The sequence below is a fragment of the Anopheles moucheti genome, chromosome X (genome assembly GCF_943734755.1).
Source record: "Anopheles moucheti chromosome X, idAnoMoucSN_F20_07, whole genome shotgun sequence".
Lineage (NCBI taxonomy): Eukaryota > Metazoa > Arthropoda > Insecta > Diptera > Culicidae > Anopheles > Anopheles moucheti.
This window is the reverse complement of record NC_069142.1, coordinates 9,756,432-9,777,800: the sequence shown is the minus strand read 5'-3', so window position 1 is coordinate 9,777,800 and position 21,369 is coordinate 9,756,432. Positions and strand designations below refer to the sequence as shown.

The window sequence follows — 21,369 nt, the reverse complement described above, 5'->3', positions numbered from 1 at the left end:
GAACATTTTCCTAAACCAACTATGAAATCAATACCCCGCTACAAATAATGGAAGCGGTTTCCGGTTTGTAAGGACGGCTAGGGAAAGTCTTCTCCCATCGGGGACGTGAAGGTGGCTGGTGTCCCCAGGTGTTAAGGCTTATAGACAGCGCAGCACACACAGAGCCAGGTGTCGGATTGTCTGATGCCGATAATTGCGCCCAGCCCGTTATGGCAACAATGTTGCATTTGCTCGACACAGCACGCGTGCCTGTACATTAAGCGTAATTAATATGAAAACCACAGGATGCGTTTCACTTTCCCACACGTTATAAACACAGCAGGGGTGATGCGCATAGCTGTTGCATTCGTAATTTCACCGGCAGGCCGTCTTAGATCGATTGAAACGCGTTTGAATTACAGTCGAACGCTGTTTACAAAATTTCACTCACCGGATACTAATTGAAATAGATAAGGAAAAGTGAAGTGAAGTGTGGTTTTCTAATTTTTTCAATAAACTGAGAGATAAAATAGCAATTAGTTCGTTTATGGACGATTTGGTGCGACAATTGCATAACTTAAGGCGTTTCTAAAAAGTCACACCGACAAGTAGACACATATTGGTGAATGCTCCTCTACCAATCACTTATTTCTAATTTAAATACATGAATTTTGAAGTGTTTTTGTTATTGTCTTAACTTATATCACAAGACAAGCAAATAGTTCCTCGCTAGAAACAAAATTGTTTAAATATTAGTTTTCATATTATGTCAGTTTAAAATAGGTCCAGAAAATTGTATTGGCAAATTGATACAGGTACACCAAACATTTGGCAATGAATTTGACATTACAAGATAAAACAGGTAAATAAAATGCAAAAATAATGAACTTGTTTTTAATTAATTTTAAAGCGCCTGAAAGTATGCAGCAAATATACTTTTTAATGATTTTAATATAACCAACATCTTGGTAAGACGGAATGTTGATTCTTTTTTTGAACAATAACCAATCAGAGATACTATTACCAATTCCTTCTTTAAATTATGCGACTCATCCATCAAAAATCAATTTCTTTGTATGTATCTATAATTCAAAACATATAAATAAATATATATAAATATGTATAAACCATAAGAATTTACTTTAAATAATCAAATGTCCCATCTTCTTAGGGTTGTAAATCTTAAAATTGTAATATAAATATAATATTCATTAAAAAGAAAACTTGATTCCCCTTCCGCGATGGTTCATTTGGTAGTGATGTCGTTCCCACACGGCAGGACTAAGACTAAAATCCTATTCGGACCGTTCCGCCGCAGCGAGGACTGAATAAATAGCGTCGTGTTATAAATATTCTTCTGCTTTACAGACACAACAACCTCAAGAAGTCTAGGCCTGCCATTTCTAGTAGGATAGTCATGTCCTACGTTAAAAGGGAAGTCATGACCTAGTAGATCGTTACGCTAGGAGGAAGATTCCTTATTCAAATCATTGTACTATTTGAAAAGAAAATTATAAACAAAACTATAGCTCGATCCCGGTGATTGTGATTAATATTTTTCTGTATTTGTTTCGTTCTTAATACAATACGGTTTTTTAAATTACATATCCTATCCAAATTAACAATCTATCTTATAAAATGAACGTAAAACTCAAGTTTGAGACTTTTCAGGCGATTTCTTCAATGCTCAGTACAAACGACACTACCGTACGATGTTCAAACAACAGTATCGACATTGGCATTAAAATTTAATTAAGAAAAAAAAATAGATCAACGACTCGTGTATCTCATTTTTTATAGAAATAATATAATTTAGCAAATAAAAATGTTCAAAAAATGGCAAAACGTGTGTAACTATGTTTGTAGATTAGTCTTCACAATTTATTGCATTATTATGTATTGATTTTAGAATGCTGCTTTATAACAAACGAATATATAAGTAGTGCGTTTTAGAATAAAACATTTGAAAGATCTGACCATGTGATCGTGCAAGCGGGTTGCATACAGTGCAGGCGTACAAATTGTGCTGCGGTTCAAATCGTGGCTTGCACTGCATCTGTAATGGACCTTGATTAATTTAATTAACTTTAATAACACACCAATTAAAATGTTATGAAAAGTTTTGTGAAACAATAAATATACATAAGCTTTCATTAGTTATAAGCAAAATATTAGTTATGTGTACAAAATATTAAACAAAAACCGAAAGGTTATGTATTATAAAACCTTTTTTCCGTTTCTTTATAGTATTATTTTAAATGAATGATAAAAAAATTCCTAATAATATAATGAAATAAATTTCAATCTGCTGAAAATGTTTCAATAGGGACAGGGATAATGAAGGTTTACAGCGAATAGTTAAAATTAATTAAACCATTTACGGTTGGTCTATGGTCCGATCCAAGCAATAATTTGATTCTAGTACAATTTGTGGCCCTACATCTTTTCAAAACCCGTAATTATGACCTCCTTTTTCGAACCGATTTTGGTTTAGGAAGCTGTAGAAAATATAGTGATTGATAAAAGAAAACTATGTCCCTCAACTAATATCTTTATAATGATGCTCTTTTGCGTCTTTTGACGATATTTAATACACACTCGTATGAAGCAATCTATTCACATAAATTTACTAACACACCACGTAAAACACCCATTTATTTAATGTGGATAGTAATAATTAGACATTCACGCTGTGGCCATTACGGATTTTGTTATTAGGCTATTAGGATTATAAATATTATTTTCACACTAAAAACCGAATTGTTAGTGTAAACCGGTTGTATACTATTTTAGCTAAATTGGTTGGTGCTCATGTGCAACAAAATATTCAATGGCAAACAAAGAAAGGTGTACAAGAGGAGACGAGTACGTTGACATAATGGTTATCGAAGTGAACACTTGTCACCATAAACATCTTATTATGACGTATAAAAGTAAAGCGCGTCAAATCGAAGAAAAACACTAACAGTTGTAGGTGCACGAGTTTATGCAAATGCCATCGCCCGAAAGCTCCTATAAATATGTATGCGCCAGCAAAATTATCACCAAAATACAAGGTACAGTCGATGACAAAACCCCGCGGGGGATGGCAAATAAAAAAGGGCAAAAAAAAAAAAAAAACGCACGAAATGTTGCTATTTTGGCTGTGGTTTTCTTTGTTCCGGTGCTGTTCGAGGCGTCACTGGTTTGTACCGGGTTGGTGCATTTGCCTGGTTGCTTAGCTATATCTTTGCCAGCGAAAGATTTTGCTATATTCTTGCTGGCGTGAACATGTACCGGGCGCGTGCACGATTACTCGACCGTACGACTATTGTGCTTTGGTGTATAATCATTGATTTATACTTTTTTGCCGGGCCGCTTTTCTTGGGGCAGTCGGCCCTATCGGTTTTACGTAACGCGCGCGCTGGTGCGAAATCTCGTCGGACCCACCGCGGTGGGGGCGCCCACGCCGAGGATACGGAAAACTGGACCTCCCACTGCCGAACGGCCTGCAATCGGCACGACGCCGACAGCCACTTACATACGAACCAGGGTTTTATGTTTTCTGGTAGCTCCGCCTAGACCACGGCCCATTCCCGGGGCCCCATACCCGGTAGCGAAGTAGGGTTGTAAAATGCCTGCACCGGCTCCGGTATGCCACCTGCGGGCGCCGCATAACGTTCGTAACCTTACTGTGTGTAACGCACGTGCGGGGGCAGATCGAAGGGATGCATCCGCAAGGCCGTGCAACCCGAACCCGAACCAACGATGCTTCGGAACCCGTGCTGGGTTCCCAAAGCCGACCATAGGTGGAGCCTTCGTGGTTCGGGTTAGCCCGCCGTTCGGGCTTGTCGCGACGAAACCAACGATCGCCACCAGTGCGGGGCGCGAATAAAAATGGACGGCTCTGATTCGACGAAAGATGGCGTCTGCGCAGAACGTTATGTGGAGTCACTGTGGGGCCCGTCGTCGAATAGGCGCGCAGGACGATTGATGTCGCCTCGCTGCCATTCCCTGTGCGTTGTTGTTGTTGTTTTATTCCCCTCCCCCCTATCCCCCCCCCCCCCCCCAGATCCCTATTTCGGGGTCGGGATCTTGCTATCCACTACCCCCGGAAGGAGGAGTCCCAAACGCTCCCAAAGAGTTGTTTTCTTTTTGCTTTGACTGCAAAAAAGTGCATCACCCGATCCATCGTCATAATCGTCGTTCGTCATCGTTATCGCCGTTGTCGCCTTCCTCAGGGTTGACTCCCAAAAAAAAAAAAGAAAAAACGCGAACCCGACACAAGTAAGTACATAACCCGCGCGTAAACCCACCACCGACCGACTAAACTACCGGCACGCAATTCTTACCACCCCGAAGTGCCTTTTGTGTGCGAAATGACATTCGCCTTGGCACAAACGGAAGCTATGCGTGACGACGAAGAAGAAACACGTACAAATAAACAAACAGGCGCCCACAGCAGCAACAACAAAAAGGAAACGAATGCAGGGCAAAACAGGAAAGCTCAAACAAACATCGTACCGATGGCACGCGATTCCCGCATTCCCTGGCACGGCTGGCATCGTGAGCATGTTGATGTTTTGCCGCCCCTGCGGCCATCTTGCTTTGCGGAAGGCCACGTTCATGATGAATGCATGAAACATGGCAAGAAGCTTTGCCATCCGCTTCTTTCTTAAACACAAAAAAAACAGTTTAGATAACTTTATCGCATTTAGTAACAACACTTTGTTTTCTTTATGTCTGTAATGTTAATTTTGATAAAGTCATTAAAATACAACAATATATCGCATATATATTCTCTGCTCCTTTATCTGATCTGGTTGATATACTAACGTTATTTAATAGAGATTATTCAGCTTAAAGACCTTTTTTTTGTGTAAATATTTGATATATAAAATATTTTGTCATAAAACATTCATACGATCATCGTATGAATACGCCTGCAGTTATGCCTTCGCGCTACGCCTGCAGTTATGCAAACGAAATAACATTTGCTTTTTAGGAAACTTTTAATTTAATCGTGAAACAGATCTTTTGAGGTTTGTAGCTTTTTTTTTCATTAACTAAGATCAATTTTAATATAAAAATGCCACTTGTAATGCAAATCGTGAAGATCACGTGAAAAGATGAAGGTTTGGAAGATATGATGTTATGGGTGTTAAATTTAAGAAAAATGCACAAATATAGCTTCTTATCTAAATATTTCTACCCAGGTGGCAATAAATAAATAATTTAACACACTTAGCACATTATATTACAAATCAATATCATTAACGTTGAGTTATGACATTTTTGTTAATTTGTTTTTTTCAAAACTCATAGACATAATAAGAATGCAATCTGCCATGACTACAAGATCCTAAAAGTATGCAATAGTTCCTTCATGAAAACCACTCTCACTCTTTGATCTCCCGCTTGAGGTCTTGAGCAGGTTAATGAGCGTAAAGATAGTCTCCTAAACGCAAATCTTCGTATGTCAGCTGCTGTTCGAAGTTTTCGTCTTCGTCAAATGTGTTTTTAACTATTAGAGGGTTTAGGGAAGGAGTTTCCGAATTTTTCAGTCAACGGGCCGCATTGGTTGAAACTACCGTATTTGGGGACCATTTACACAGGCAGAATGTTCTCGAGGGCCGCAGTTTGTAGACCACTGGTTTAGGACATTTCGGACACAGAATAGAATGGTGGCGTAGAATATATTGATGTCTCCCAAATATTGATGCCAATCTCTTCAAATATTTATATACCTCAAAAATCCAAAATATGATTTATGAAACGGAGGATTAGGATACTTCATGGTTTCATGCATCTTGGAGGAGTCATGGATCTTAAGAATAAAGATTCGGAATAGTGTTGAGTATTTCTGAAGCGAAATAGGAGGGAGGCTCCATAACCTTGGATGACTCATGACTAGAATAGATATATCGCTTGAGACCTCCAGAGTGCTTGATCCACCACTACTCTGAGAACTTCTTGATAAAGATTCATATAAATGACTCTTCTCAAACGATTCTTTAAGTACAACACTATTTCAGATTCATTTAATCAGTTTATAGATGCATTCCAATTCATTAATCTGAACCAGATTCACCAATAAGAAACAGTGTTTTTATTAGTTTTTCTTCTCTTTAACATGCCCATACATTAATTATTTCACAGGTTTTTCTTTAAAAACTAAACCAACTTGCAATAAACCTTTTAACCTGCAAGACCCTGGACGTCCGTATTTACAATTCAATGTAAATAAATCATCTTGCAGTAAGAATGGGAAAAACCATTTCCGAGCATAACACAAGATGTTTAATGCGGGAAAAAAGAACTTTTAAGACTTTTGTCTATTTATAGACCTTTTTTAATCCTTAATTTTCTATTTTGCTGCAGATGTGCTAAAAATCTGCTAAAATCTTCTACTTTTAATCTTCTTGTCAAAAGGAAGAAAATTGTAATAAAAAGATGCAGTCAATAATGTTTTCTTTTTAGCAGACTTTTCACCATCCCCTATTTGAGGCTCTCATCAACCAACGGCTTTATTTTTTCAAATAAATTTTCGTCAATTTAGTTTTTCACCACAAGAGAGCGCTGTACTTCCAAGGATTCTTCAGGTTGTTACTCTCACTAAAAGATGGCGCTAGGCGTGCGTGCAGGCGTTCTTTGATGTACAGTAACTCTCGAAAAGGTAGCGTATTAGAATGCTTCCATTAAATGAAAGCTAACTTCGTCAGTGCACACAAAAAACCCCCAAAAATCTTCAATAGTCTCAAACAACAACACCACTTAACCAATTAACTTAAAATCGGAACCGAGTATGGCCAAGATAAGCCGAAATAGAATGAAAGGATCGACGCTCATTGTAAACTTCTGTACAAGCGCTGCAGATATTCCTTTTTGTTACACCATAAGAATCAATGATAAATAAATCAAGTATAAAGATTACAACTACTTTACTATACAGTGCAAATAAACCTGCAGCAAAACATCTAATTGCGCAATAATCTCACTCTCATGCGGCAGTTTTGTGCAGCACTGTATACGCATATGGTCACATGGCGCTTATGTAAGACGCTATATGGCCAAATGCGAACACGGATGCTACCACCTTCTGACGTGCTGAATGTACACGGCGCTATGCACATCTGTCAAAGAATGATTCGGGATTATGGTGTCAGGTACGCACAACAAACGAACTGGGTAAGAAAAAACTATGCAACGATAAAGTACGATTATCGAACAGCCCGGAACCATGACTAATTGCGCGTGATGCAGCACTGACTGCGTCTTCCAGAGGTTGTGTTGCTGCACTCGGAGGAAAGCTGTATTCGACCGGCCGTGCCTCCGGCAGGGGTGTCGCACCGTCACGGAGCCAACAAGCTAGCCAGTACATGACGGTGGCAAACAAATGCGCGAATAATTAGCAACAATTAGTATTCGGCCCACGCATTACCAGAATGAAGAAACGGGCTGATGCGTAAAACAGACAAAAGCCCGCCAAAAACGTGTCCGCTTCCATCCGTGAACAAACCACCGTACAAGTATGACATTCCCTTCGAAATACAGCTTCATCAAGCCACAGACGCTGTTGCTGTTGCCTGTACCAAAGAAACAACCGATCGTTCGGTACCCGTACGTGGTGGCCGGTGGAGCGACAGTGTTGTTGTTGGCCATCGTCTGGTTGGTTGCTAGTCTTCGTGGCGGTGGCGAAACGGTCGGCGAACGGTTATCCCTCGATCTGGCCGATATACCACAGTTGGTGCTGGACAAGGAGTCGGAACTAGCACGGGCCCGCAACCGGAACTGCTCCTACTGGGACTGCTTCAATGTGTACCGGTGCGGTCAGCGTACCACCACGCTGGACGATGACGACGCGGATGGTGAGCGTATATCGATCTACGTTTACCCGCTGAAGGAATACCTCGATGCGGACAGTAAGCGACCGGCGGCGCAACTATCGCGCGAGTTCTACCGCATTGTGCAGACTATCGTAAACAGCCCGTACTACACGGCAAACCCTAACGAAGCGTGTCTTTTTCTACCGACGCTGGATACGCTTAATCAGAACCGCATCGATACGACCCTCGTTGGGAAAGCGCTCGCGTCGCTACCGCAGTAAGTATAAACTCCGACGGCTTGCCGCTGAATGTTGTTGAGAGGTTGTGTTTATATACACATTAGTTTCACTGCTCTACACTGTAACAGGCGTGCAGATTGGTGTTGCATTAAAGGTCTGCACCGACAACCGAATCGAATGTTGAAATACGCGCTAGGGACCGGTATTACTACAATTTGTGGAATCTTAAACCGAAGGAAAAGCAACCTAACTCAAAACAAGTCTTGTGACAAACAAAGTTGGGACTGTTTAGAACTTATACAGATTACCAGTACGCAAATACGGCTCTCCGATAAAGATTTTGTCCAAAACTGACGAAACCTTATTAGCGGTGATCAAGAGGAAGTTGTTCAGTAGGACGGGTGATCGAACTTTACGACCCCGTACCGTAAAGTCCCTTTATCACATAGGTGGCTGATCGGTTTTGTTGATTCCTGCAGCAGGCAAAGATCACTAATCGGTTGTAGCGCGAGATAAATAATTGAATACACTGTTTATACACACCACACGCTAAGATCTTACGCCAACGATCGCTTTCTTTTTGATGCATTCCAAGTGTCAAATCAATCACATTTGATCGTAATATTTTTTTCATTTATTGATCGTAATATTTTGACATGTGGTGGTGTTGATCACTGTGATTTGTCATGAGCTCACCTTCTATATATTTGAAAAATACTGCAAAACGATTGGAACCTTTGTGAGACCGTAACTGTATTCAGTTGGAATTGAATCTCTTTTAAAAGTTCACCATCATTTGTGTAGTGTAGTGACATGTGTGTGGATGCTTAATAGTTCTGAATTTTTGTCGACAGCTGGGAAAATGGGGAGAACCATCTCATATTCAACTTCATCCCTGGTAACAAACCGGACTACAGTACGGTGTTGGACGTAAACACAGATCGTGCCATTATTGTCGGTGCCGGTTTCGATAGCTGGACGTTTCGCACGGATTTCGACGTGTCCGTTCCAGTGTACAGTGCGGCACTGGAGGATTACCGCTGGCCGGAACCATCCTCCGATCGCACAGTGTTACTGGTGGCCGCCCAGCTCAATCTATACCCGCGGCAGTTTCGCATCCTGCAGGAGCTAACGTACGACTATCCGAACGAAATGTTGCTCCTGCAGCGGTGTCCAACCGCAACGGCGAAGGTGGACGAGATGCTGGACATTACGCAAGCCGGGGACGAACCGCGCCATCCACCGACCGGTAGCTTGGAGGACATACGGTGTAACTTCCCGCACGGTAACGAGCACGATTATCCGGCAGTGCTTGGGACCGGTACGTTCTGTCTGGTGGCACGCGGTGTGCGGCTCGGCCAACCGATACTACTCGAAGCGATGGCGGCCGGTTGCATACCGGTGGTGATGGCGGATAACTACGTGCTGCCGTTTGCCGATCTGCTCGATTGGGAACTGCTGGCGGTGCGGTTGCACGAGACCAACCTGCACACGATCGTCCCGGTGTTGCGTGCGATCTCACCCGAACGAATCGCGGAAATGCAAGCGCAAATACGCTCCGTTTATCACCGGTACTTCGCCACACTCGACCGGATCGTGTTGACCGTGCTGGAGCAGCTGAACGATCGTATCTTTCCGCATCGGAGCCGTACCTATCTGCACTGGAACGTTGGATCGGAGACGAGGGTTACGCAGAATCCGCTCTTCCTGCCACTGATCGCACCGAAGGCGCAAGGTTTTACCGCCGTCATCCTCACGTACGATCGGCTCGAGAGTCTATACATACTCATACAAAAGCTCGCAACCGTACCGTCGCTGCAGAAGATGCTGGTGGTGTGGAACAACCAGCGGAAGGCTCCACCCCATCCGTCGCTATTTCCCAAAATTGGCAAACCGTTCAAGATCATACAAACCGCCGCGAATCGGCTATCGAACCGGTTTTACCCGTACGAAGAGATTGAAACCGAGGCAATACTTACGATCGACGACGATATCGTCATGCTCACGGCGGACGAGCTCGATTTCGGGTACGAAGTGTGGCGCGAATACCCGGACCGTATCGTCGGCTTTCCGAGCCGCACCCACGTCTGGGATAATGCAACCGGCCGGTGGCGGTACGAATCCGAATGGACGAACCAAATCTCGATGGTACTGACCGGTGCCGCCTTCCACCACAAATACTGGAGCTATCTCTACACGCACGCGATGCCGGGCAACATAAAGGAGTGGGTCGACGAGCACATGAACTGTGAGGACATTGCGATGAACTTTCTGGTTAGCAACATTACCAACAAACCACCGATCAAGGTGGCACCGCGCAAAAAGTTCAAATGCCCGGAGTGCACCAACAACGAGATGCTGTCCGCCGATCTGAACCACATGACCGAACGGTCCGCCTGCATCAATCGGTTTGCGGAAATTTACGGCACGATGCCGCTGCGGACGGTTGAGTTCCGGGCCGATCCGGTACTGTTTAAGGATAACTTCCCGGAAAAGCTGAAGCGCTTCAACGACATCGGCAGTTTGTAGGGTGTCCCATCATGCCACCTGGAACGCCATATTGATTAGTAGCATTAGAGGCAGGTTGTAGCAGGTAGGGATTTATGTTTGTGTACAGGTTGTGCTGTTTGTTTCGTTTCGTCTATACGTATACGTGTGGCCATATACCCGAACGCTCGCGGGTTGGCCGGTTTTAATCTGGAACTTATTATGCTTATTTATGAGGTTAGATACACATATGTAATACATTATTAGCAGCAATAAGCAATGCGCATGGAGGTTAAAAGGGGGTTAGGGTTCTACGGCTAAGGTTATAGCGTCAAGTATCATCCGACGAGGGTGTGTTCAGTTCACCACCTGATAATAAGTTATACGAATGCTCCGTTTTATGGTACAAACATTATTCCATAGTGAAAGGTTTCACTTTATCAGTTAATGAGATTAATACTTTAAGTTTACACAGTCATAGACTTGCTCCACACAACACATACCCAACAACGATAAATTCCCCCCCACACGCGCCTGGTGGTTCAGGCACCAAAACTCACCCCCCACTTACGTCGTCCGGATGGTGAAGATTTGTTTACACTATTTACATATCAAACTGAAACGTTTGCTCCAATTGCGTCCGTGTACTGAAATGGTACATATTTGTTTTTTTTTTATTTTGCTTACCAAACTCCTACTAGTCGCGTTCATGAGCTTGGATAATTTCGTAGAGTTGAATGTCTGCGCACAGAGCAGCCTGTAATAGGTCAATCGTTGTGCTTGCACGTGCTGCTATCAGTACTGTGAACAAAACGTTTTAAATCGCATAAAAAAATAACCGAAAGGTCCGACAGTCGAATGCTCCAGAATTAGAGAAATATCTTAAGGTACTACGCCTCTTATTGTACATTAAAGAAGCAGATAAGTGATAAAAAGTGGTCAACAGGATCAAATTCATAACGAGATTCAACACACTCGCTCGCTCATAAGTACAGATCATATAACAATAGCTTTATGGCGTCTGCCCCATTTACGATCAAATTATATATATATATATGAAAAAAAAAATACGTACACTCTAGCTCATACTACAATGTTTGCTATTAGATACTCCACGTTTGAATACGTAGTAAAATGGTGCATAGTGCAATGAATGTTCTACTAGAAGAAATTAATATATATATATACACGTATATCTTACCATTTGAAATCATTCTCAATACTTTGCTTGTAATATTATTTTCGTTGTATTTAACAAATAATACTTTTTTTTTGTTTCATAGCGATAATACTACGTTTATTTTAATTTTCTTCATACATACAAACGATTTGAGAAACGATCCCGCCAAATCCCGTACGCTGGACTGACTATCCCGCTGCGGGTAAAAACGTTAAAATAAGGTAGAAATGGCAGGCCGAAACCTCGACAAATTTTCATAATTTTTAAACAACCCTTAATCCTCCTCATCCTCCTCCTCCTCCTCGCTCGATTCCTGCAACCATTCTACCAACTTCGATAGTGTCGTCTTAATCGCTTCATCTTCCATCCCGTCGTACCACTCGATGATGACCTCCTCGCCGATCAGATCCTGCTCGTACAGATAGTGTACCAGCTGGGGAATTTTCGTGCGCAGCGTTTCGCTCGCGGGACACATCTCCTCGAACGCTTTCAGACAGTCCATCATCGCGTCCCGGTCGCGTATGTAGTTCCGAAAGACGACACCGAAGTAGTCGAGCAGACGGCGCAACGTGCTGACCGTGTTGGTCGCAACACCGTCCTGCTGCAGCATGATCTGCAGTATCGCCTTCACAACGTAGTAGTTCACCTCACACAGTGCCATGTTGTAGGCGTACCGGGAGGAGTTGATTTCCAGTATCAGATATTCGGCATTGGTACGCTCGGACAGGCCACGTTTGAGCGATTCGACCACCTCGGACAGGAAGATGTTAGCATCCTCCGGAATCGGTGACGCCGGTCCACTGTCGCACTCATCGTCGGACGGTTCGTACACGGAGGGTGGATATCGCTCCGGGAGCGGTGCGATCACGATCGGTTGATTTAGTGCCGGCAGGCCCACATTTTCCTCCTCCTCGTCCGTATCGCTTTCATCCTCATCCACCACCGGTATGGTGTATGCCCGGTCGGCTATCTTCTGTACCGGGGCGGCCCACTCATCGTCGGGTGGTTTACTCGCTTGCAGCAGCAGTCCGCTAACAACCAATCGGTCCGGGATCTCAACGCCCTCCCCGAGCACCGTACCCGGGTTGATGGTACACTTCTCACCCACAGTTACGCCCCGCTCCAGTATGCAGTGACTCAGGACGGTACCATCTCCAACAACTACATTCTCCATCAGGAAACTGTTCACTATCCGACAGTTGCGTCCGATTCGACAGCTGCGCCCAACAACCGACTGCCGCAGGTACGTACCCTCACAGATTTCACTATCCTCGCCCACCACCAGATCACCGTCCAGCTCACATGACCGGCTCAGGCGAACGTTGCGATGGCGATAGATATTGTTCCGAAAGTGCTTATACTGCTGCCGGAACTCACTGATCGCTGTGTCCGGTACCAGCGGGTACAGCCACCGGTTAATCACATCCAAGCTAACCAGATGGAAGCTCTGCCAGTTGTTGACACGCATCGCGTACTCCTCCCTCGGCAGCTTGGCCACGTAGATTCGGCTGTTGAGAATTTCCTCATTTATCAGCACACCCCGCACGAAATCGTCCCGCGTCAGAAAGTCAAAGTTGTCCGCAAACAGTGGCAACGCGGCATGGCTGCAGACGGCAATCTGTGGATCTAGCAACCCGTGACACACGGCCACGTCCCGATTGGTGAGAAACAATTCCAGCGGCACCTCGAACGTACGCTCCCGTTCTTGCTGTGCCAAACGCTGGTGGTATAATAACCGACGTGTCGTCGGTTCCATTGCTATCACAACCTCATTACCGGTGCGCATCCTTCGCAGACCTTCCTTGTACACCACCGTCATGACTGCGCCCCGATCCAGCTTCGACACCCGCTTGTGCTCGTCCAGCAGTGCGGCCAGATTCGCGTTCGTTAAACTGTCCACCCCGAGCAGCAGCACATTACCACGGATCGTGTTCCGGGCATCTAGGTCCCGCATCGCTTCGCCGATACTGCGACACGATTCCGAGCTAATGATCGAAACCTTCATATTGATCGACCAGGTGCATCGGTCTGTCTGGCGCTGGTGTATGTACCGCTTCACCTGATCGATATGGCTGCTGCAGAACACTATCACCTCCTCGACACCATTCCGATTCAGCGTTTCGAGCGTGTACTCGATAAGTGGCACGTTAGCAACCGGAAGCAATGCCTAAAAAGAAGGGTGAGATGAATCCCAGTGCTCCAGCAAAACTTATGCAATTGTGCGTGGCAAAATGCATACCAATGGTTTTGTGCTCGTAAACGGTTCAAAATTGCCATTGTACGAGTCGGCTATCACAATCGCTTGCACAATTTCCTTATTTTCAATCGTCTTCGCCTTGCTCATGTTGGCAATCCACAACACACCGCAACGTTGCTTCGTGGTTAAACACTCACCGGGTTTTAGAAGGTGCTTCGCAAAATTCGCTGGTTCTGTAAACGTCCGACGGTGACAACCCAGGCGACTGCAAGGGGAATTTTTGCTTTAAATTTGCTAACAAGCCATTAATAATGTCCTAACATGTCAATTAGTATTGGCCCGAAATATAATTACGTTGCATTCTTTGTAGTTGGAGGGATTGCATATAATCAAGAAATATCTTAAATTGCATTAAATAAAGTAATAAGTTATGCTTATTCATACGATGTAACAAACTTGTCACATGGGTGCTGAACGTTTGAGTCTGTAAATTATTGGCAAAATTGCATCAATACCTGTAGTTTATTGTATTATAAATAATTATTTTGTTTTAATAAAACACACAAACATAATTTTCTTCGCAAATATTTTAGCCTTGGTTAAATATTTCACTACCAAAAATATTCGTAAAATCGAGCTACCTTTTTTCTACACACCTTGTGTATTCCATTTGGAAAATCGTTCCTTTTACGATATTTCTTGCATATTTGCATATTTCCATGTTTAGAGAAGATTTCTAATAGTATAATCGGTAAAACACCACTAAATAAACATTATAATCATTTTTCAATATTTTTCAGACCGTTTTTGGCTTGTTCGATCAAAAAACTCTTCAACACCGTACTATAAACCGATTCCGCTCCCAAACAGCATTGTCCCAGCATCGGTATATCTGGAAGAAAGCTTCAAAGGTGGTTGAACATTGTTTGTTTCCGTGCGCGACCATCAATCAAACGCTCAAATAGGGCTCACAAAAACATAATCCTCGCAACGAAAAAACACAGAGACAAAAACGAAACCTCTTGCGTACAGGCTGCCCTGTCCCCGGTCGACCGTTTTACCACTGGGCTGGGAAGCTCCTTCCGGTCATCGCACGTACGCGGGGTGGTTTGGTAAATCGGGGTTCCGATGGTGCCGTGCAAAACGCATTGAAGCATTGAATTTTCCACTTCACGGATCGATGAAGAACGGTCGAACGATTAAAGTTTCCGGAACGTGTGTGGTGTAGAGGGCTAATATCGACACAGCGCCTTGTGAGTGCGTCGATGGTGTCCCACGGAAAAAGGGCACGGGAAGACAACAATTTACAAAACACCCAATCCATTCGGTGGGCTCACGAGTGACGGAAAGGAAGTGTGCTAGCTTACGGGAAGAATCGAGAGTGTAACCGTTCCTTGAAACCATTTGCTGAAAGTTTGTAGGTAAAGTTTCACCAACAGTGTACAGCTCGTTATTTCGGTATTAAAAACATCTCCTTGTGTTGCTTAGCGTGCTGTCGCTGCTCCTGGCCGTACAACACGATCAACAGCATCCCTAAACCTTCCGGTGCGTATAAGCGCATACATACACATAGCTGCAATCAATCAACCTGTGCTCCTCGGCATGGCAACGGTCAATCTGAATCCAAACGGATGTCCAGTGGGTGGCACAAACGCGGTCGGTTCAAGCACCTCCATCCACTCGATACAGGGGAAGGACCAGTGGGTCAAGCTGAATGTTGGCGGTACCTGTTTTCTCACCACCAAAACGACACTGTCCCGCGATCCCAACTCGTTCCTATCACGACTAATCCAGGAGGACAGCGATCTCATTTCCGACCGGGTAAGCATTCGCTAACGCCTTCTCGCCCGACCAATACTACTCACGCTTTACCACTATTGCAGGACGAAACGGGTGCATATTTGATTGATCGCGATCCACGGTACTTTGCACCGGTTCTGAACTACCTGCGCCACGGTAAGCTCGTACTGGACGATGGCCTCTCGGAGGAGGGCGTCCTGGAGGAGGCTGAATTCTACAACGTGACGCATCTAATCGGCCTGTTGAAGGATAACATTGCGCGGCGAGAACAGCGGCCGGCAGCGGACAAGAAGCGGGTCTACCGGGTGCTACAGTGTCAGGAGAATGAACTGACGCAAATGGTGTCGACAATGTCGGATGGGTGGCGGTTCGAGCAGCTAATCAACATCGGCACGCAGTACAACTACGGCACGGAGGAGAACGCCGAGTTTCTCTGCGTGGTATCGAAGGAGTGCGCCAACACGCTGATCGGCCGTGAGGTAGAATCGAACGATCGGGCCAAGGTGCTACAGCAGAAGGGTTCGCGTATGTAAAGAAGCGAAAAAGGGATGAAACTGCCGAGAGGATGACACGCCCAGCACCGCCAGTGTTGCGGAAACGTTTATAGATAGAAATTATTAATCACCCTCCTTACGAAATCATGGGAGAGATAGCAGCAGCGTTACGTTAGGCTAACACACATTTCGCAGGGGCAATGGTTAACACATGATGAGTAATATTGAATGTTTAATGCCAGTTTGAAGCTCGGCAAATGTTGGTTTTTGAGATAGCAAACCCTTTTTGCGGTGGTTAAATTTAATATTTCACAAACAAATGCATATTAATATTATATTTAGAATAATAATTTTAATACGCATTTGTGTAAGGTACGGGTTTTGAAGTTGGCTTTAAGCATTCTGTATTATTTACTCATAATTACGACCGACGAGTGTTGGTTAGGAACTGCATTTGGAGCGCAAAACGCGGACATTTGCATGTTTCCGAACATCGCTCAAAGTAGCGAGACGTATATATGTGTGTGATACACAGCGAATGGAAGCGCACAACCACATTAGAGTATTGGGAATTGGAAAATTTCCCAATTCCCTTTCATCTAATCATCTAAACCTACACACGCATATATGCATACCCTCCCGCTTAGATCGGTCCCATCAAGATCCTTCCCTGGATCCTTAATACCAAGCGCGCAAACACGTAAAGGTGCTGCTACAGCACCAAACGCAGACAACATAAGTGTGTCACGATTAATGGCCACGCGTCTGAATCGGAAACCAATCTGTTTTTAGCTTTAAGTTTTAGCGCAGTAAGCAACCGTCGTATTTTCCGATCGTGTGAAGTGAATCTACCGCAACCACAGACACCGCTCACCCGTAGCATGGAGGACATTAGTTCGATTTTATAAACAACCCCGGCACCGACCGGTGGGATGTAATTCTAGGAATTCGAATCACTAACGAGATGCGTAGCGGAATGTAACAGATAGTAAGGGAAGCGAATGGGGGAGAAAAAAAGGCAGAGGGATACCTACTCCACCACCAAGTACAGGTATCCCGTTCGGCACTAGAACAGAGCAACGCTTAGCAAGCTAAAATGCAACAAAAAAGACATAGCGTGTGGTGTTCATTGCGGATGAAGGGATGGGCGTATAGGGATGTTCTCACCGAAGGATTCGCCCAGCATATGTAGACCTCTAAACTCCTCCTGGATGATACTGTTTAACCCATAGTCATAGTGAAAACACATCGGGATGCATCGGGACTAGTACAACTGGTGCAACACGCGACTCCTCCAGCCACACACCGGAACACACCACACAAGCATTAAACAATTCGATACTTGTTACGTCTGCGAGACTGTTTACTAGAAAGACACAACAGAAACAATACGGCCGGCTTCCTTTATTGCTTGCACTAGGTGGGGAGGGGAATAAAGTCCGCTAATGGTGCGATAACGGGTGCGTACGACTTCGTCCTCATGTTTTACAATATGTGAGTTAAGCTTTGTTTTGTAAGCTAGTGCTTCTTCGTTATTAGGCATCGTATAATGAGCTGCCATATGTAATGGCTTGCTAGAGACACGTTGTACTATTTAATCATTTACTGATATACAAATACTTTGCGTTTGAGTTCGCTTAGGTCCCATAGTGTGGATATGCCTGCCATGCAATCGCTATATTTCCCTGGACAGGTTTTACAACGTACCTTATAAGCAATAGCCCCGAGCACTCGATCTAGAGCATGTAGAGAGTACTCAGTCGCACATGGCTACCGTAATCGGCAATGTGGGAACTATGTTCGTATGACTGACAGCAAGGATTATCACCTCGTTGCTAAACAGGGTGTGTGGTGAGCTCAGGTTATTTTTTTTTTGTATGCGTTAGTCATCACCTTGTGTACGTGTGTGATGGTATGTTACATTCGATTAAGTACACAGCAGTTGACAGATGAGTCTGTTTCGCACATATTTTTCTAGAGGAAACATCCATTGAACTCCACTTATGTTGTTGAGTTTATTAGAGATAGCGCTAAAATTGGTGAGGATTTGTTTGGTGCTGCGTGTATTAGGAAGCACTTTATGAGAGAGGAGGTCTCCCTTGCTGTTACCTACAACGTTTATCTGCCCGAGCACCACAAATGTAGAAAGACTGCAAGATTGGTCGGTTCTAGCTGTCAACCGACACAGGGGTCACAGGTTGAATTAAAAAAAAAATTATCATACTCAAAAGACATCCCCAACGTTAATGGCTTCTGGTACAACTTCCTTTGCAAAATAACACTTGAGAAGCAATCGAAAATTGCTGCATGAATCGAAAATGAAGCACCACCTTAGGCACCCAATCCTCTGCCCTACTTATAATAATTGCTACCATTAGCGCTATCTTAAGGAAAGTGAGTAGACATTTGTTCACAAATCGAGGTAACACACAGAGTTCAGTGAGCGTTCGCGAAGCCCGGCGAGATGGCGTGAACACCTACGCGCAGGAATGGTAGGGACATAGGCAGCAGTTAATTAATATAATGTCGTTAATTAGAATGGTTCGAATGAGACAGCAGTCAAACCGTAGCCGCAACCTGATGGAAAGCGCGGCTCCGTTTTTTTTTTATTTGTGGAAAACTCGAAATGAACGAATCTGATAAAAGATGTGCGTGGCGGAATGTATTGTGCAGGCGCCCGCGCGCGCGCTCTCGTGTGTATGTGTGATTAACAAAACAAAAGCAAAAGCGGAAAAGAGATAGATATAAAAGAAAGATACAACTAAAACAAGAAAGCGTAATATAAAGAAAACTTAATAAAATATATATACACCTTATATATAGGGAAAGAGAAAAAGAAAGAGAGAGAGAACAAAAACAAATGAAAAAAGAACGAGATAATCGTAACAATGGTGTTTGTACTTGATTTGCAAAAGAGTTAGTAATAGATCACCCAAAATGGCAGTAAAAAAACGCTAGAAACATTAGAGAGAAAGCAAACACACAAAAACTTAAAGTAAATCGAACAACAACAAAAAAAAACATGGCAACAAAAAGGCACAACCCATGTTGGAAAACTTCTACCCGCGTTGAGAGAAAACACAGTTACTGAGCTCCAAGTTTCCCCGAGCGGCATACGCATAGAGCACCCATTTTGAAAGGAAAGCAGACAACAACAACAACAAAACTGTGATTAAAAAAGATGTTGTATTAAATGTTTCCCAGAACAAGTGGGTTCGGTTGTTTCCGTCACGGTTACGGTTTGTTTCGGTCCGAAGTTTTTAACTGTTTACAGGATAACATCTACTATCATTCACTTATCGGGCGCTTCAACGGTTTTGTGGGGTTGGCCTGCTGCAGGAGTCCTCTAAATCGCTAACGGTTGAAAGCCGTCGTCAATCAATCCAATAACCTTCTCGGTGGACGCATCAAGGCCATTGCTCTATCTCAATTTGAACCTACCACGCCTCCTCTGTCCATGTAGGCGATCTAAACCCAGCGGCGGACGAAACGGTAGGCGGAGTAGGCGGTCGCCTAGGGCCTCGCCGTGTTGAGGCTATTATATATATAATATCCTTAGATTTTATATATCCTTGGTTAAATATTTTTTTTATTTCATTAGCTATATCGGTCCGGTTACACGGCTACGCAAGAGAAGTATGCAGTGTACTACAACTCCTTCTTCTTTCAATTTCTGCAAGTTTGCAAGCCGGTAATGATGTTATAATCGACACAATCTGTCAGTGTACTACGAAATAGCTAGCATTGATAGCATGAAACGGAAAGCATCCTCGCTCAAACTTTCCGTCGGCTGGTACGAAATTCCATACAAAATCAGCTGTTTTCCGATTTCCGATACCAGGAAAGCATCCACGGAAGAGGTAGCACCTTGTACAGCAATTTTGGTCGAAAACCGCCGAAAGGTATGCAATATTTAAACATTAACTTTCCCGTTGGTCGAGTAAAATTTTGCAGCAATTTTACTCAAAAACCGCCGAAAGGTATGCAATGTTTAAACACTAACTTTCCCGTTGGTCGTGAAAAATTTCTTGGAAAACTACCAGTTTTCGAATGTATAGTACCAGGAGAGCATCCACGAAAGAGGTAGCTCCTGGTACTGCGCCGGAAGGTATGCAATCAACTTGCAATGCAATGCGCCGTAAGGTATGCAATGTTTATACACTAACTTTTAATACAAACCAGCTGTTTTCAAATTTCCGATACCAGGAGAGCATGTTGTTCAAGAGGTAACATCTTCCATCCCCCTCCCCCCAGATGCATCAGAGAATAAGCGATCTCCCGCCAAGATATGCAATATATACGCGGCATATTTACGTGGAGTATTTTGATTGGATGAATTTTCCTCTGCATTCGGCTCCATCTGGGGATCATTCTCATTGATGACGCACCACTATCTGTGTTTGTCCCCGTGCTCGATGGTCTCGGCTGTCTTCCTCGGCGACGTATCTTAAACATACCATGAGTCCAACCGGCTTCACCCCGTGAAAACAGGATCGGGTACTGTAGTGGACGCATCATCTGGTTGGTCTCATACACTGACCTTAAGATGATTAGGGGCGGCCCAGCGGCGGATCAAACGGTAGGCGGAGTAGGCCCCTTCTTACTGCGCTTTTTGCCTTGTCTCATTTCAAGTCCCCTCAATGTTCCCCTTCCCTCCTGTATCGTTTTTAAAATTAGAGGCCCCAACTATATTTCCGCCCTGGGCCTCCAAGGGGATTGATCCTCCACTGTCTAAAGCGACTTGACAGACTGGATCTTCCGGTTTTCGCCAGGGGCCTCTAGTGGTACCTTTCGGGGCCCCTTCTAGCCACTCTCTCACCTGCAGTTGGTGCGTTGTTCCGACACTGGTCAATACCTGGACATGCGTTCATACGTATGACTGAACATCCGTGTAAGTGGATTGCGTGTGATAAATACCCAGGCTGCAGGATAGACAATATCGATTAAGTCCACCACCAATTTCATCGTTTTTAAAATTAGAGACCCCAACTATAATTCCGCCCTGGGCCTCCAAGGGGATTGATCCTCCACTGCCGTTTACAATTTTTTAGTTGTTGTAGCAGAATTTGTACTGTGGGATTTATTGGACGTGCTCCATGTTACATTTGCTGCTCATAATACTACCAATCGTAAAACAACGCGTCATCAATCTCCATTGCGTGGAGACCAAAGCATATAAGCTAAAATA

At 44.0% G+C, this 21,369-nt stretch overlaps 4 protein-coding genes across 5 annotated transcripts in view; 2 read left to right on the top strand and 2 right to left on the bottom strand.

Moving 5' to 3' along the window:
* LOC128306729 (uncharacterized) overlaps positions 1-21,369 on the bottom strand; it is a 383,189-nt gene that overhangs the window by 303,767 nt on the left and 58,053 nt on the right. The gene's annotated exons all lie outside the window — the stretch shown is intronic.
* LOC128306730 (exostosin-2) lies at positions 7,101-11,719 on the top strand. The gene is made up of 3 exons (XM_053044327.1): positions 7,101-7,146; positions 7,222-8,061; positions 8,878-11,719. Exons 2-3 carry the CDS (start codon positions 7,490-7,492, stop codon positions 10,550-10,552), a joined length of 2,247 nt encoding a protein of 748 aa, XP_052900287.1. The 5' UTR covers positions 7,101-7,146; positions 7,222-7,489; the 3' UTR covers positions 10,553-11,719.
* Positions 11,800-14,044, bottom strand: LOC128306732 (translation initiation factor eIF-2B subunit epsilon-like). Its single transcript, XM_053044329.1, has 2 exons — positions 13,930-14,044; positions 11,800-13,857 (listed from the first exon to the last, which is right to left on the bottom strand). Exons 1-2 carry the CDS (start codon positions 14,032-14,034, stop codon positions 11,965-11,967), a joined length of 1,998 nt encoding a protein of 665 aa, XP_052900289.1. The 5' UTR covers positions 14,035-14,044; the 3' UTR covers positions 11,800-11,964.
* Positions 14,804-16,702, top strand: LOC128306741 (BTB/POZ domain-containing protein KCTD5). The gene is made up of 3 exons (XM_053044340.1): positions 14,804-15,308; positions 15,376-15,708; positions 15,771-16,702. Exons 2-3 carry the CDS (start codon positions 15,490-15,492, stop codon positions 16,218-16,220), a joined length of 669 nt encoding a protein of 222 aa, XP_052900300.1. The 5' UTR covers positions 14,804-15,308; positions 15,376-15,489; the 3' UTR covers positions 16,221-16,702.

Bases quoted from the DNA above. Each gene is read 5' to 3' on its own strand.
- LOC128306741 (XM_053044340.1), top strand. From the start codon at position 15,490: ATGGCAACGGTCAATCTGAATCCAAACGGATGTCCAGTGGGTGGCACA. The intron at 15,709-15,770 runs GTAAGCATTCGC...CCACTATTGCAG, and splicing joins GCGATCTCATTTCCGACCGG to GACGAAACGGGTGCATATTT.
- LOC128306730 (XM_053044327.1), top strand. From the start codon at position 7,490: ATGACATTCCCTTCGAAATACAGCTTCATCAAGCCACAGACGCTGTTG. The intron at 8,062-8,877 runs GTAAGTATAAAC...TTTTGTCGACAG, and splicing joins GCGCTCGCGTCGCTACCGCA to CTGGGAAAATGGGGAGAACC.
- LOC128306732 (XM_053044329.1), bottom strand. From the start codon at position 14,034: ATGAGCAAGGCGAAGACGATTGAAAATAAGGAAATTGTGCAAGCGATT. The intron at 13,858-13,929 runs GTATGCATTTTG...CCTTCTTTTTAG, and splicing joins TTACGAGCACAAAACCATTG to GCATTGCTTCCGGTTGCTAA.